We start from the raw sequence: 14,944 nt of genomic DNA on the forward strand, positions 1-14,944 counted from the left end.
TTAATAATGCCGATGCAATTGACGTTACTTTACGTAAGAGTTGTTTAAAATAACTACGTTTTAAGCCAAAGCTTAACAAATCTCATGATGAGATCATGGGAGACCAAGTAGAAGCAAGAGGGACTTTCGATATGCACATTCCTTCTTCACCTCAAGCCACAGATGATACTTTATACCACCAGATTTGTTAAAGAACTAATATCATCCATGGTATACAGAATACAAATACTTCAGGACCCGTCTGGAAGAATGTAGAGAAGACAGAACTCAGTAAATAATTGCAAATTTATCACACAAACATTCTATCAAACCTTGCCCTTATGAAGAGTTGGGGAAAAATTTATATTCATGCCAGATAATTACAACTATGAAATTCATAGAGGCAAGTTAACAAATTTATTTGCTTAAAATATTCCACTGTGAAGGAGGGTCATATTATATCCATAATAATCTTATAATAACCTTATAATCAGGCAAGTATGATATATTTCCTGTTCAAGACAGAAATTCATAGTTCACAATATACATATGCAGCCTCAATTAAGCAACTGAGTATTTACAAACACACAAAATAAACAATATTTCATGTCATCTGAAATCATCAAGGATTAATATTGCATTTCTTATTATTCACATCGTTTCTTAACAGATTTCAAAATTACTGTAGATAATTTGTACCTTATATGTCCCACTTAAAATGGGAATGTCTTAAGGAGGAGATAACCATATGTAAAGCATACATTCAAGCCAGTTTGTATCTCATCCCTATTTTCCTGACACTAAGACACAATTTTTACCAGTATTTTAAGAATTTCCTAATAGAGTTACAGCTAAGAATAAAGATTACTACAAAGTCAGCATTAATATTTGGCCTGTATCTAAGACATTAGATCAAAACCTCATCAACCTTCAACATATACATATATATTTCTCAAATCTACATGCTCTCGAGAAGAGATACCCTGTAACATAACAAAACCAACTTCTGGACTGAATACCTTCAGCACAAACAGTTCACCCCTCATAATCCTGAACTCAGAACTGCAAATTATTAGTACTTGAAGATCTGTTTCAGTACAGGTCACCATTTAGTGCTGTAGTGCAAAAATAAATTATAGACTGAACACAACATTACAGTTACTTTCTACCAATTTACAGAATTCTTCAGTATGTATTTCACCTCCATTATTGTGGCTGGCTTCTTTTATTCTTGCTTGTATTAAATACAGAGTTTAAGCTGTTCTAAGCACAACATCAAACTTCAGAAAAGCCACCATGATATCTGCAGGTAATTTACAAGTGAGAGGATGAAGGGGTATAAGTTAAAAAATTATTCAGAGGACAATAACTGTTGTAGATCCTGTAATTTAGCAAGACCAGCACTTCAGCCTTAAGTTTGTAGATAAATTTCCTAATCATATTTGTAGAAGAGTGTTAAGAAAACAACAAACCTGAATTGTGAGGACTTCTTGATTTCTTTTTTTATTTCATGAACTTTTAACTTACACCTTACACCCTTTTGCTCTAGCACCAGCAAACTGATCACAATATTAATTTCAACACTACAAACCATATAATATAAGAAAATGGAATTTTAAATTAGAAAAATAAATACAGGTTATGGTACTGTCCACAGAAATTAAGATTGTTACCACAATCCAATATTTTAATTAATTAAATGTATATAACTGTCAAACTCACTTTATGAAAATGTACAGGATGCTGAAAGATCCATACCTCCTCTGAGAAATTAATGCTGAAGTGCAAATTAATAATAGATAATTCATATGGGGTACTCCACTAATTCTCTTTTGATTTCAGTTTCTTTTTGACTGTGTATGTTACCTCAGATTGATTATTCCAATTTTATATGACTGAATTGCAGTGAACATAAATACATTGCATTTCAAGTTATGAAAATTTAAATTATATTTACTTATATTTCTGTAAACATTAAGTTCATTGAAGATTTCTGTCTTCTGGGTTGTTGCACTGTGTAGTCTGGTTGATGTTAACCAACGTTTCAGAGGTCATACTGCCTACGTCATCAGGGCGATGAATATGCCAATAGGGTGTGAGGTGCTAGGTTTATAGGCCAGAAAGTGAAAGGTGTAGCCTGCCCCGAGCCAATGGGAGCAGGCATGGGAGTGGACCAATGGCAGCACGTGGGCGAGAGTGGGAGAGAAAGAAGAGTACTCTACTTTCTCTCCCTCTCCCCACCTCACACCCTATTGGCATATTCATCGCCCTGATGACGGAGGCAGTATGACCTCTGAAACGTTGGTTAATATCAACCAGACTACACAGCGCAACAACCCAGAAGACGGAAATCTTCATACTCACTGCTGTGAGAACCTCAAGTCTTACATTAAGTTCACTGTCATACAAAATCAAAGTTAAGGTATGTTCAAACATGAACAAAGTATCCTTCAGTCACATAAAATTGTAAACATTATGAAATTCAACTGCAGTTACAGCACACATTTTACCTGACATAAATGTTGTTAATTAATGTGAAAACATATGAAGGGTCGCAAGCCAGAGGTGACTAGCCTACATAATTGAGTGTGAGTTACACAGTGCATCTTATTCACCAATTTACTTTTTACCACAAATTACTATCCGATACTGGGAACGACCCGTTCTTCAAGTGCCTGAGCACTGCGGGTCCCAACTTTTCGTTGGCTTGATCTATAGACATTTTGGTAGGACTCCTTGGACGAGGGATCGGCCCGTCGCAAGGCCTCTACCTGTACACAGGACAGCACAACACAGAAAGACGCGGACAAACATCCATGGCTTCAGCGGGATTCGAACCCACGGTCGCAGCGACCAAGCGGCACAAGGCCCACACCTCAGACCGTGCGGCCACTTAACTATCCCTTACATTGTAATAACAATTTCTGGAATAAGTATCATGTACTACGTATGTAACATTAATGAGGTATGAAGGTCAGTAATACACATACCAAGCATGTAATGGTACAGTATCTGTCTGGAAACATTTTTATACAGTATTAGTTTGAGATTAATTTGAAATGAAAGTCCAAATGACATGTAATTTCTCACACATGAGCATTAAAGTTCACAGTTTCTACATGAGATCCCACTCCTAACACACATATGCCCAACATCACACTGTCAACAGAATGAAAAATACATCACCAAAAGAATATTTTCCTCGCATATTACAAAACTAAATTTTCAGTATTTTGTCCGTCAGACACTTTTGGTTTGCAAACCTTCATATATCTTATCAAACTTATATCATTGAAAAGTTCACTGTGTGCACATTCGCTGTCACCTAAATCTGTCACATATAGTCAAATAAGTAGTCTTATATTTGTTTTCAATTTTATATGGGCATATATTACATTGTTTACTTATTACTCTTTTATTCATACTAACTGCCATTACTGAAACCATAAATTCAAGTTACATATCTTCCCAAACACCATATCAGTGCCAGTCTGTCCTTCAATTATCTTGAGAATAAATGGACAGACTGGCTTCAAACATGGCACAGCGAGGTCATATCAAGAGGCTTAGCTGTAGTTGAAAACAGTCATGGTACTTCCAGACAGTACCGAAGATCAATAAGGGTGAACATTTTCTAATCATCTGTACTGATTCTACATTTAATTTAAAAACCGAGATGAAAAAGAAATATGTATCGCTAAACACCTTTGTATTTTTAGTTGTAGTTCATGATAGACAAGATATATAAACTTATCACTTAATATCACTCTGATTGGGCACATCTCTATTTCGAAAGAAACCTTTCTCAGTCTTGCATTCTCGAATTGTAACTGTCTTGAGGTTGACCGTAACGTCCGTAATGAAAACTTGGTCTGCCACCGGATTTCTTGCATGCCAGTATTCTGAACTGGGACTGCTTAGTAACTGAGGAAGCAGCGTAGGAGGTGGTTTCTCCACTTCGTCCAGATTCCCGGTGTTAATATTATTATTACTGTAAGCATTATTAGGATGTCCATTCACCAGGCTTCCACCAGTAACTGATACATTGCTGTTGTTTACAGCATTAGTTTCTCCTGTTTTGTCCATATCTGTACTCCCATTTACTGCATCTGTGGTAATAATGCTGCCTTCCTGATGAGAATGCTTTTGTTTATGAGAGTCTTCTGTTCGTGAAATGGCTGATGCAGCTGTTGCTGTATCTGTCCCCTGCTAAGAATGTAAAGCATGTTATAATATAATATGACAAGATGGTAACTCTGAATGTATGCTCTTTACAATGTTGGATTAAGAGGTAGGATGTACAACACAAAGCCTCTCCTATTTTAATGCTAACGTCATCTTCCTAAGGTATACCCAATTTTCACACGGCTTATGACCAAATTGTGGTGGTATAACCTTTAGATGTGTAGTGAAGAAAATGCACTGTCAAAATACTAGTGAAGCAAGCATAAGTCTAGTTTTTAATTTTGATTTTCAGGTACAGAATTAAAGCCAAACAATGTCATGTGAGGCCACAAATGAGGTGGATGGACCATGTGGAGGGTGAGAAAGATGAAAAAATTAAGAACCAAACAAGAGATAAAGATTGAAAAATTAGGAGACAAATAAATGAGGAAAATTTGTGGGAAGAGATGAAAATAACTCTGCAAAGTGACAACCAAGAATGAAGAGAATTTCTGTAGACCTACCAGTTCTTGTAAAATATGACTGGCGACAGGTGATAAAGCAGGAGCTAATATTCTCTTGTCAGTACTGTTTGATCGGGGACTGGTAGGTGTCAGAGCTGGAGAAGATGCAGGTGATTTTGATCCACGGCCAGAACTAGGGGGAGGAGATATTGCAGAAAGCACAGATCCGACTCCTGCATCATCTTGAGATATATGTGCTGCGTCTGTGGCCGACTTTGAACTTGAAGGACGACGGCCATGAACTTGTGGCTGCAGTTCCAATAAGTTAGTTCTCATAATATAAAAGATAAAATTCTTGCATGCACATTTGAACAAACATACGTAAATGGACAATGAGGCAGTCTTGGGGGCTTAAGCTGTGGACAGTGAACAAGCCTGTTTGTCTGCTGTTTTCTGACAACCTACATGAGTGGCAGAGACCAAGTTTGCTTTTGTCAACTGCTTTCTGTGGGCACTCATTTTCACATTATGTCTACATTGCAGGAGACTCTTATTTCATAAATCTTTAAGAGAGTACTCTCCTCAATGACATCATTGTACTACTGACTAGGTAGGTAGCACACGGTACACATGATGAGGTAATGCATAAAAGCATGTCTAAGCGTGTCCATGCTAGAAGTTGGCATGCAAGACACAGCCTCATACTATTTTAAAATTGATAATATTCCACTGAAATGCAAAACAGTATCCTGAAAATGTTACTGGAACTGTGAAATGAAAAAAGAAAAGTACCTGAAAGTTACAACATTATTTTTTAGACAAATGAACATGGTGCATTTAGGATTGCAATTTCTGTCCAAAAGAAGGTTTATTAATATTATTGGACCATTTTCAAGACAACAGCAAATTTGTGTTTCAAGCTCCGCGTAACAAACTCTCGTTTTTAAGTTATTACATTAATATGTGCAAGGCACTACATACATAGAACATAAAACTCCCATAAATATCAAATATGAAGAAGTCTGGTACTAAACAATAAGGACAGCTTCTAAAAAACTATGTTATGGAACTCACAGGTATTTAAAACATACTTTTTTGAAACAATATCATCATACACTATATACATGTGAAGCCAAAAGTTACCGAACTAGTCGACAGCTGCAAGTAATCTTGTATCATAATGACTCACGTTGTATGACGGTGATGTGGGTGCAGTAACAGGCTTGACTGGCAGTAACCGAGGCAGTTTGCTAGGTGGTGGGCTACCAGCCCCACTACTGCTACTGGAAGAACTGCTTGTTGTAATTGTAACACCAATCTTTCCAGATTCTTTTGACAGAACCTCTGCCTTTCGCTTTGTACCAACTGGTTCTCTTCGACTAATAATTGGTCTGTCTTCACTGCTGCTGCTACTGCTGCTGTCACCATCTACAATGTCTGGAGGCAGTGCTACCAATTCAGGGGGAGGTGGTGTAACACTAGAAGCACCTGCACGCCCTGTAATGAAAATTATGACAATGAAGAGGCGACTTTTAAAACTATGGCTTGTTTCTTGTGGCAATACAGAAATTTAAAGAAAATAAAAACATATATTTCATGCAACTGTACACTGATAAACAAGATTTTCTTCTCATATACTGGAAAACATTTCCAAGTATGCCGACAGCATTACAGACTGAGGATATAAGGTCATCTTTATCCCCTGGTGCTTTTGAACAAATTTTGCATGTTTCAGTTCTTTAAAATACTGAGAACTTACTACTACAATTTACATACTAAAATACTACTCACAGGTCCACAGAGAAAGAGAAATGTGTACTATATTTGAAATGCAATCCTCAATTTCGTGGTTTCTTTCTACTTAATTTCAACACAAACAACTCACTGCCTATGTTAGAACTGATTCTTTGGATATTTCATGACAGCTTACCAACTGCTGATATTATATATTATATTAAATAAGCTGAAAAGAAGAAAGAAGAAGTAAAATCAGCCGTACAACATCATCACAGTTTTATCTTACTTTAAACTCGGACAACTAGGAAATGTATTTCCAGCTGCTGGCACAATAATGAATACATGCAAAAAACTTGAAATAAAAACGTTAAGTGCTATCAACTACACACTTCTATATAATATTAGAACACAACTACCAGACGTCTCTTCTTCATCAGGGCATCCAAAATGATCAGAAACCAAGACTTTTAACAAGTAATTCAAGCAATTCACATTGTTTAACAATGAAAAACCTCATATTTTGCCAGTGTGAATGTAAAACTAAATGTAATTTTGTTCTGAACAGCATACATTTATAACTGTCAGTTATGTCAACTACAGTAAATTCTTCACTAGAGCTCTAAAAAGTATAATAAAAACCAATCATTACACTCACGATTTACACCTTCTGTGTGCATTTGGACATAATATAGCTGGATAAAAATTACTTCACTATTAAGGGGACTGGTGAAAAATCGATAACACTGGATGAATTGCCATATTATTGTAAAATCTTCGGAAAAGTAATTTATTTTTATAGCAGCTTGAATATAATCCACGTAATTTTTTATTATATAATAATGTGTATGAGGTACATCTTACTTTTCTTTTTAAAACACATGTTTAATTTCCTTATTGTACAAAATATGCTGCTTGAATCATGTGACAAGTTTAGTTCTGACCATTGAGCCTACTCTGACTGTTATGACTTGCCTGTTTCTACTGTAACCATCTTTGTTTGCCCCCTTGCATTCCCAGCTTCTTACCGTCTTTGTTGTTTATATCATGTGCCTCTGGTAACTTTCTGGTAGAATGTGCTGCCCCCTTATCATCCTGGGTGTTGTCCCCTCCTTCTCCTCCGCCCCCTTGCACCTCCTCTGGCTTCTTACCAGCATCATCATCCTCTCGTTCCCCTAGCTCCAACTCTGGCAAAGCACTGCTGCTCCTTCCTGCCCCTTCATCTTGGCTGCTATCCCCCCCAGCACCCCCTTGAATCTCCTCCAGTGTGTCCTCTGGATCACTTCGTCCAACCTCCTGTTGCTGCTGCTGCTGCTGCTGCTGATGGCTGTCCTAATAACACAAGCAGATATTAAAACCAGCAATGGAGAAACAGTACTCTCAACAGCTGCACTTAGTTGGCTTAATTTGGACAATAATATTGTAGTTCCTTCTATGTTGCCATCTCATTATTCAAGGTAGAATCAGCATCCACATTCCAACGAGTGAATTTCTGAACACTGGATATATAGTTTGCCTGTGGGAAAGAGAGCTCTTCATTAATAGAATTTGAACTGCAAGATACGCTGAATGCTTATGGCACCATTTCACGTGTCAGAAGTGATTTCCTCAAAGTTCATTCTGAAGTTCTCAGAGTAATGTTTGCAGGAAAACAGAGAATTCATGAATGTCTGCACATCTGCAAGGAACTACAATGGCACAACTGTGATATATTTAACTGAGATGTGGTAATTAACATTCACTGTATTTTAACTAAAGAAATTTGGTGAGAGGTCAGTCATCACATGATGGAAAGTAGCGACAGACATCCACTATAATGTTGAAGGTGCTTGGTAGGAGAGGAGGTATAACTATGACTCTTTCTTAACCTTGGCACTAGATGGGGGTGAATGGTCAGCATCTTGCCCTGACCATGCTTTACCCCTGGGGAAAGAACACCTGGTACCCACTGGATAGAAGACGGGTGGTTCCCAGAGCTGGTCTGGATGCAGAGGCTAGGAGAAAAATCTTTTGCCTCTACTGGGGCTTAAACCCTGGTCATCTAATTTGTAGTCATACAGTACACTGATTGAGCTACAAAATTAAATATGCCAATAGCACGTGGTATTCCTAATCAGTCATGCATCCAAGTACTAATAATGCACAGTACTGCTTAACTTCAGTTATCATATGAGAAACCAATGTCTTAAATATAGTATGGCAGTTGGCAACAGAAAGTAACACAGAACATTAACACAATTTCTGAAATTACTTAATATAAAATTAAAGTTTTGAAATTTATTTGATAAAACTTTCCAGTTCCATTAATTTCTCTGAATGCGTGTCATAGAAATAAAATCAGAAGTACACAGCAGCACCCATGTCAACATACATGCCTTGAAGCCAACACTGTGTAAAGAAAAAGTTGTCTTACTTTCTGGATGAAACATTATAACAGAATGTGATGAATCTGTCCAGTTGTAATGTGACTTACAGTTTAGTACTATTAAAATGCATTTAACAATTTTGAAACTAAGCTTTAATTAATGAAAGTATATAACAACAAATTTCACAATTGCGTAATCTACAGCAGCATTCTGTACAACTTAATAAAAAACAGTAAAAGTAAAACACTTTAAGGAAGAAACAGAACAAAGTATTAATACTTAAAACAGTAAAAGTAAAACACTTTAAGGAAGAAACAGAACATCTGATGTGTGTTATGTACAGTGTAAAACACGTCATATATGGAAGTGCGTAAGAAGCATCATAAATGGGACATACATGATAACGTGCAGATTCCTTCTTTCTGCCAGGCCCTCTTTTGTGAGGAGTTGGATCCCCACGTTGTCCTTGTTCAAAGATATCTATGAGGCGTCCATCCAATATATTTTCTTCTGGCTCCCATGTACTATGCCTGCAATTGCTTTGTAATTAATATAACATTCTAACAACTGATTTATTTTTTAATTATAATTTAACAGACCACCAAATAAACACAAGAACATATCTTATTCAAAATGCTTTTGAGGAATTATTTTTTTATGACGTTTCCACACTGACAAATATTTCGCTTAGCATGGCCAATTACAATACAGTTTCCAACTGGCAAACAAACCCATAACTATGTAAAATGTAACATGCAGCAGTTATTCAAATCACCATATGGTAGCATTATTTTGTAGAAATGAATTGCCCAAATATGAATTAACCATCATATATTTAAACTGCTGTCCTTTGGGGCTATTGGCCAGATTGGTTTAATGTACACTAATGCAAAGCACCACAAATAAACTGCATAAGCCACGATAAAAGTTAAATGTGTTTGTTTCAAAATAATATGGCAGGAATTAAAAAGTAAGGGCAGTATTGGAATTTTTCATTGTATGACTGGCAACACTACTGAGGCCTGGTCATACTGTAGTTTGATGTTGAAAGTGTGGTTCACATGTCAATTCGCATGAAGTGAGTGTGGCATAAAGATGGTTGCTACACTAAAAGGTTTGCACCAAGGACAAGTAACAGTCTTGCAGTAATTTCTGCAATATTTACCCTAAAGTTTCCAAGAATCATTGCTTGAACATGTTCCATATCTTGTTCATTTCTGGATGTGGATGGGCAACCTCACCTGTCTGCATCAACAGCACTGGCACAGCTGTCAAACTCTGATCCACTCATACAAATGTCACTGCAGCAAACAGTTCTATCTATACTTGGCAGCAAACTGTCAGTGAATCTCTGTCATTCTCATACCAAAAATTGTATTACTGCATGTTGCTTGTCCTTGACAAAAACGTCAAGTGGAGCAGTCATCTTTACACCTTGCACACATGGCACAAATGGACAACTGATATTACAGTACATTCTGGAGATATAATCAATATCACATTTTCTGATAACCATATTATTTTATTTAAGAAAAAATACAGATTTTTGTACAAACAGTGACATAGTTTGTAAGATTATGTCAAAACAGTCTTCACAACATTTTGAGGAGGAACATAAATCTCACTGTTACCAGGGCAAATTTAGCAATTTTTACATTGTGATGTGAACTGAAAATATAATCATAGAAGATGATGATATCAAATAGTTAAACGGATGTAATACAATATTAAACTTTCTATTTTGACCAACTCCCCTAATATAATTTACAAGTACTTCATTATCCTGTTCAATGTACATAAATTTGACTGTGGCCTTTAAGATGTACATACAGTTCAGTAAGAAATGAAAATTACAAAGCACATTTTCTTGTACAAATTACGTATGATACATGACAAACTGTTCTGTACTAATCATATCCTTATAATACATTCTACTTTGTTCACAGTATTTACATTAAGATAACATTTATTAGGACTACATTAATCCAATTAAATTACAGATATCCATATGAGCACTAATAAAATCTATTAATTTCTGTGTGAGATAAGTATACTCACTTTTGACTCCATCCTTTCCATTTGACAAAATATTCAACTCGTCCCTGCAACAAAATTTAATTTAGAAAGGCAAATTGTAGGCTTAGCTGAGGGGCCAACATTTCTAATGAAGGTACCATAAAAAGACAGGATATGCTGACTTTACTCTGACTTGTCAATCGGAGTGACTGAAAGAAATGGCTTATTGAATTAATAATGCCTGCACAGTGGTGAAGCCATGCAATTTAAGAAATAAGTCAAGATATAATACAACTACTGTGGTAAATTTGTTATATTTACTAATAATTACATTCCATTAGTGAACTTTAACCTCCTTTCAAGAAACCAACTAGCCTTCAAACATAGGCACAGAAAGTCTTAGTTGTCCCATATAAAGTGGAAATGTCGTAGGAGAAAGAATAAGAAAACTAATGAAAATCAAGCCATATTTAATGAAAATAAATTAAATGTGGTTAAATGAACGGAATATAACATTACTGTATCAGTAGCATAAGAGGTAACATCCCATGCTCCATGAGTAAGCCAACACTATGTGAGGTCAAAAATTACCAGGCTAACTTATGTGAAGCACTGGCATTCCTATTATCTCACAATGATGTGAGATATTTATGTAGCAAACATGCTGAAAATAAGGCATGGTATACAGCCCATTAATGTAACCTATACTTAAAACTTTTCATACTACCTACTTTTACAGTTGAACTCTGATTAATCAGATGGGTATAATTACATAGCAATTTATGATGGATACTGTTCATTGTCTGATATATATTTTCATTGTGTGACATGACATGTTAGAAACTGGTTCCACTTCCATATTTTCTCCAAGGGAAAGTTACATATTTTTTTCTTATTTATGTCCATACCCATCATATGATGTAAGTAGATATCAAGGTGATTAAATGACAAGGAACTTAATTTATGCTGTTCAACTATTTCTGCTTAAAGCTGGGTCAAGGAAGGATGAGGTAACTGTAAACTTTATGTGACAGCAGAATTTTGGTGCGAAAACGTCTTGGAAAACAGCCACTTGGAATACCATGAAGAAAATGGAATAACACGTATCTGTACAGACTTAAATCTTGGCAAACTGTGGCAAAGATTTTTTACACTTTACTCCACGACCCCTCTCCACCGAACGAAAAGGAGTCTGGTGTTATGAAATTCAAAATCCCGCAGTCTTATATCTGGGGCAAATCTAAGAAATGTCAGCTTATTCTTAACTGCAAAAGCTGGGAGGCGCCACTCATTCGCAGGTTCTACCATCAAAGGCGCGTAATATAATATTAACATCAACCACAGCTGTCAAAGTAAACAATGCCAGCCTTGCCTTTAAAATTACACCATTACGGGCCTTGAAAATGTGGTTCACAGATGGGAGATAACTCTACGTTTCGTTTGACGGGATTGGAAATATTTATTGATAATATACTGAATTGTAAGTGGAAATTGTACACTGCCTTTCATGCTGACAAAACGCTGAAATAACATCTTTCTGATCTTAACAGATCACCTTGTCGAGTAAGAAACCGACATCAATTCTTCAGCCTACTTACCTCCCCCCAAGGGGCTGAACCCCAAGAAAAGGGCAAATTAAGGGCTGACAGTCGAAGGAAATAGGTCTTATACAAGCCTAGTGACTCCCTCCATAAACGAAGACTATGAATATTGCAAATAAAGTTGAATCCTCTTTAATATGCCCTTTGTTTAAAACATCTAAAACGCTGGCTACCTACTTCAGACAAGGTCAAGTTTAAGTTGTTACTACAAATCTGTACAGTTAATTTAACAGCAATTCATGTCACACCTTCCACCAGCGCTCACACGTCAGCATGGCACTAGCTACCGTGTAACATAGAATACGATTTCACTTACCCGCCTCACCCTTTTCTTCATTATTCTCTCTGCCGCATAAACACGATCACCCATGGACAATTCCATCGTGAGTTATGAAGTCTCAAAATCACTTGCACTGCACTGAAATCGTCAAACAAACTCAGATTAAGTAACTGAACGCATTTGTTACGGTTCTGCTCTTAAACACAAGTACAAAAATCGCAATCACTCGTAAACACGACTTCAATAGCCAACGCTGCTACAAGACAAGCCTCCTCCCCAAAGTACAACTCTCATTTGGCCTTCGTCGAAGTAGTTTTTCTCTCTTCGTTGCTCCTCACACCTCTCACGAAGACGAGCCAGAGGTGCGTAGCTGAAATCTTTAGTACTGTTTTATAACACTGGATTCGTCGACACCACGGTCACTAGGACTGTCCACTGACGTCACAAATCCCCCCACTCCTTGTAGAACAGGCCAGACCTAACGCGAAATTGGGAATGCGGATGACTACACTGGCATTGGGGTCAATAATGCTGGAAAGTTCTACCTACCCTTTAGATTTTCAGTCATACAGATATAAGTACAAAGTCTAACTAGATGAAGTAGGTCCGTGAATACAACACCAATAACGCAAACGCACTAGTCTGTGAAACAGTTCCAGAAAACTCTAATCCGCTTATTCTAACTGTACACCCCCGTTCCTGGTGTGGAATCGTCTACGTTGGAAGTGGGGGAGAGAGAAAACAGAGAGAGAGACGGAGATGAGAGACAACTGTCAAGATGGCGGTCCAATGGTGTAAAATTAATCTATGTATAGCTTTTGAGGTTATTTATTTTCACACGAAAGTCTGTATTTCAAAGTATTTATGAACAGCATTAAGTATAACGACCTAGACTGATCTTATGAAGAACAAAACCTATGAATGTGTTTATATTTTTTTGCAAAAACTGCTGAAAGTTGTTAATAAACCAAAATAAAGGAAAAAAGTGAAGATCACACCGTCTACTTTATTGGCTGCACGACTTCGTTTAAAGAACCCGCGGCAATGTATAGCCAGTAGAAAGCCTGCAATATATATTGGCTCTTCCCACTGAGGTTACACCTCCAACATTGGGTGGAGCTACTGTAATATAACGTCTAGCATGTCTAGAATTGGGCGCCAAAATATGAAAGGAATCACTATCTACCCTTATCGCATTGTGTATGAAGGTAAGATTTTTCAAAGTTGCAAGTTTCTAAATACGAACAGAATAAATCAGTAGGTTTCCATCTGATGACTTCCAATGTGTGTTAATTCGTCGTTTAGTAATAAGGTCATTTTTATAATTAAGGAAATTCGGACAGGGTAGACCTACATGTCCTTGGACTAGAGAAATTTAAATAAACGCATGCCCAGTGACAGAGAAAAACTGTAATTCTAATATTATGCTAAGGCCATATCGGTTCCTACGTGATTGTCAGTGATCTCAGCCAACCGATTTTCATAAAAAAAAGTCTACTCTTTAAACCTCAGTGTTAACTATAGGCCCACGCAGGCCTACCACCTGCTTTAACAATCAGAAACTGATTTTTTGCCAACATATGGTATTCCTTACACAGCATTCATCATGTATCTTCGTAATGGAGACACGTGGTGTTTTCTATGAGATGGGAACTAATGTTTTAAAAATGATTAAAATGAGCTTTATGCTTCAAAGAGTTTCAACAGAAACAAGAAATTTAACTTCGGTCAGTAACGACTATCAGATTACTAAAAAAAATAGCAAGCCATCTTGTTCATTGTCATCAAAACCACTTTATAGGTTAGTCGTAAATATTTATTCACATGAATCCGAAGATGGTCTTGGTGTTTTTATCTTTCTAAATACGTATTAGCCAGAATAATATAATTCAGATAAATGTACAGCTGTTGGGTTTACGTTCAGGAAAGAACTTAATGTAGTCGGATATTAAACACGACCCTAAAATATAGGTATAATTTTAAAGTAAGGGACGCACAACATAGGCTGGCGTAGCGAACCAAATTATACCTATTTACAGCTGCCTTCTCAGACATGCTGTTTGCCAGAAATGTAACTTTGCCTGTTCAGTTCAATATGTTGTCATGTAAACAAATGAATGGCAAACCTGATTTTCAGGGTTAGACACGGAAAGAAGAAAACTAACATCCGAGGGAAACCGTAAAGCAACATTCAGTTGTTGTAGGAGTTGTGGTGGAAGGTGGAATATAGACATCTATTCTTACAAGAATGTAGGCCTACTTGAATCGTGTATTTACAAGGTAAGAAGCAAAGGAAGTAGTAGTAGTAGTAGTAGTAGCAGCACTCTCTTTATGATAAAA

At 36.7% G+C, this 14,944-nt stretch overlaps 3 protein-coding genes across 14 annotated transcripts in view; 2 read left to right on the plus strand and 1 right to left on the minus strand.

Moving 5' to 3' along the window:
- Tbc1d8-9 (TBC1 domain family member 8/9) overlaps nt 1-6,728 on the plus strand; it is a 36,613-nt gene extending 29,885 nt beyond the window's left edge. For all 5 annotated transcript variants that reach the window (XM_087351078.1, XM_087351080.1, XM_087351081.1 and 2 more), the window contains one exon: nt 4,457-6,728. The gene's annotated coding sequence lies outside the window, so the exon portion shown is untranslated. The remainder of the gene's footprint in view (nt 1-4,456) is intronic.
- Nucleotides 374-13,299, minus strand: Pc (chromodomain protein polycomb). Of its 6 annotated transcripts, none has more exons than XM_022059928.2 (8): nt 13,154-13,299; nt 12,641-12,742; nt 10,766-10,809; nt 9,105-9,237; nt 7,370-7,673; nt 5,797-6,104; nt 4,668-4,916; nt 374-4,188 (listed from the first exon to the last, which is right to left on the minus strand). In XM_022059928.2, exons 2-8 carry the CDS (start codon nt 12,704-12,706, stop codon nt 3,733-3,735), a joined length of 1,560 nt encoding a protein of 519 aa, XP_021915620.1. In that variant the 5' UTR covers nt 12,707-12,742; nt 13,154-13,299; the 3' UTR covers nt 374-3,732. The 6 variants fall into 6 exon arrangements, with proteins under 6 accessions (XP_021915620.1, XP_021915619.1, XP_021915621.1 ...); XM_022059927.2 differs by lacking the exon at nt 13,154-13,299 and adding an exon at nt 12,831-13,131; XM_022059929.2 differs by lacking the exon at nt 13,154-13,299 and having other exon boundaries at nt 374-4,185; nt 12,641-13,131.
- A 1,469-nt stretch (nt 13,300-14,768) lies between these two features.
- Nucleotides 14,769-14,944, plus strand: part of Rab26 (RAS oncogene family member Rab26) — a 71,852-nt gene continuing 71,676 nt past the window's right edge. For 2 of the 3 annotated variants that reach the window (XM_087351093.1, XM_087351092.1), the window contains exon 1: nt 14,796-14,884. The gene's annotated coding sequence lies outside the window, so the exon portion shown is untranslated. Of the gene's footprint in view, nt 14,885-14,944 lie in introns of all 3 variants that reach the window. The other variant, XM_022059925.2, reaches the window with a different exon arrangement.

This window comes from Zootermopsis nevadensis, unplaced genomic scaffold (genome assembly GCF_977971745.1).
Source record: "Zootermopsis nevadensis isolate Lab colony 2312 unplaced genomic scaffold, Znev_1.0 Znev_ptg000018l, whole genome shotgun sequence".
Classification (NCBI taxonomy): Eukaryota; Metazoa; Arthropoda; class Insecta; order Blattodea; family Termopsidae; genus Zootermopsis; species Zootermopsis nevadensis.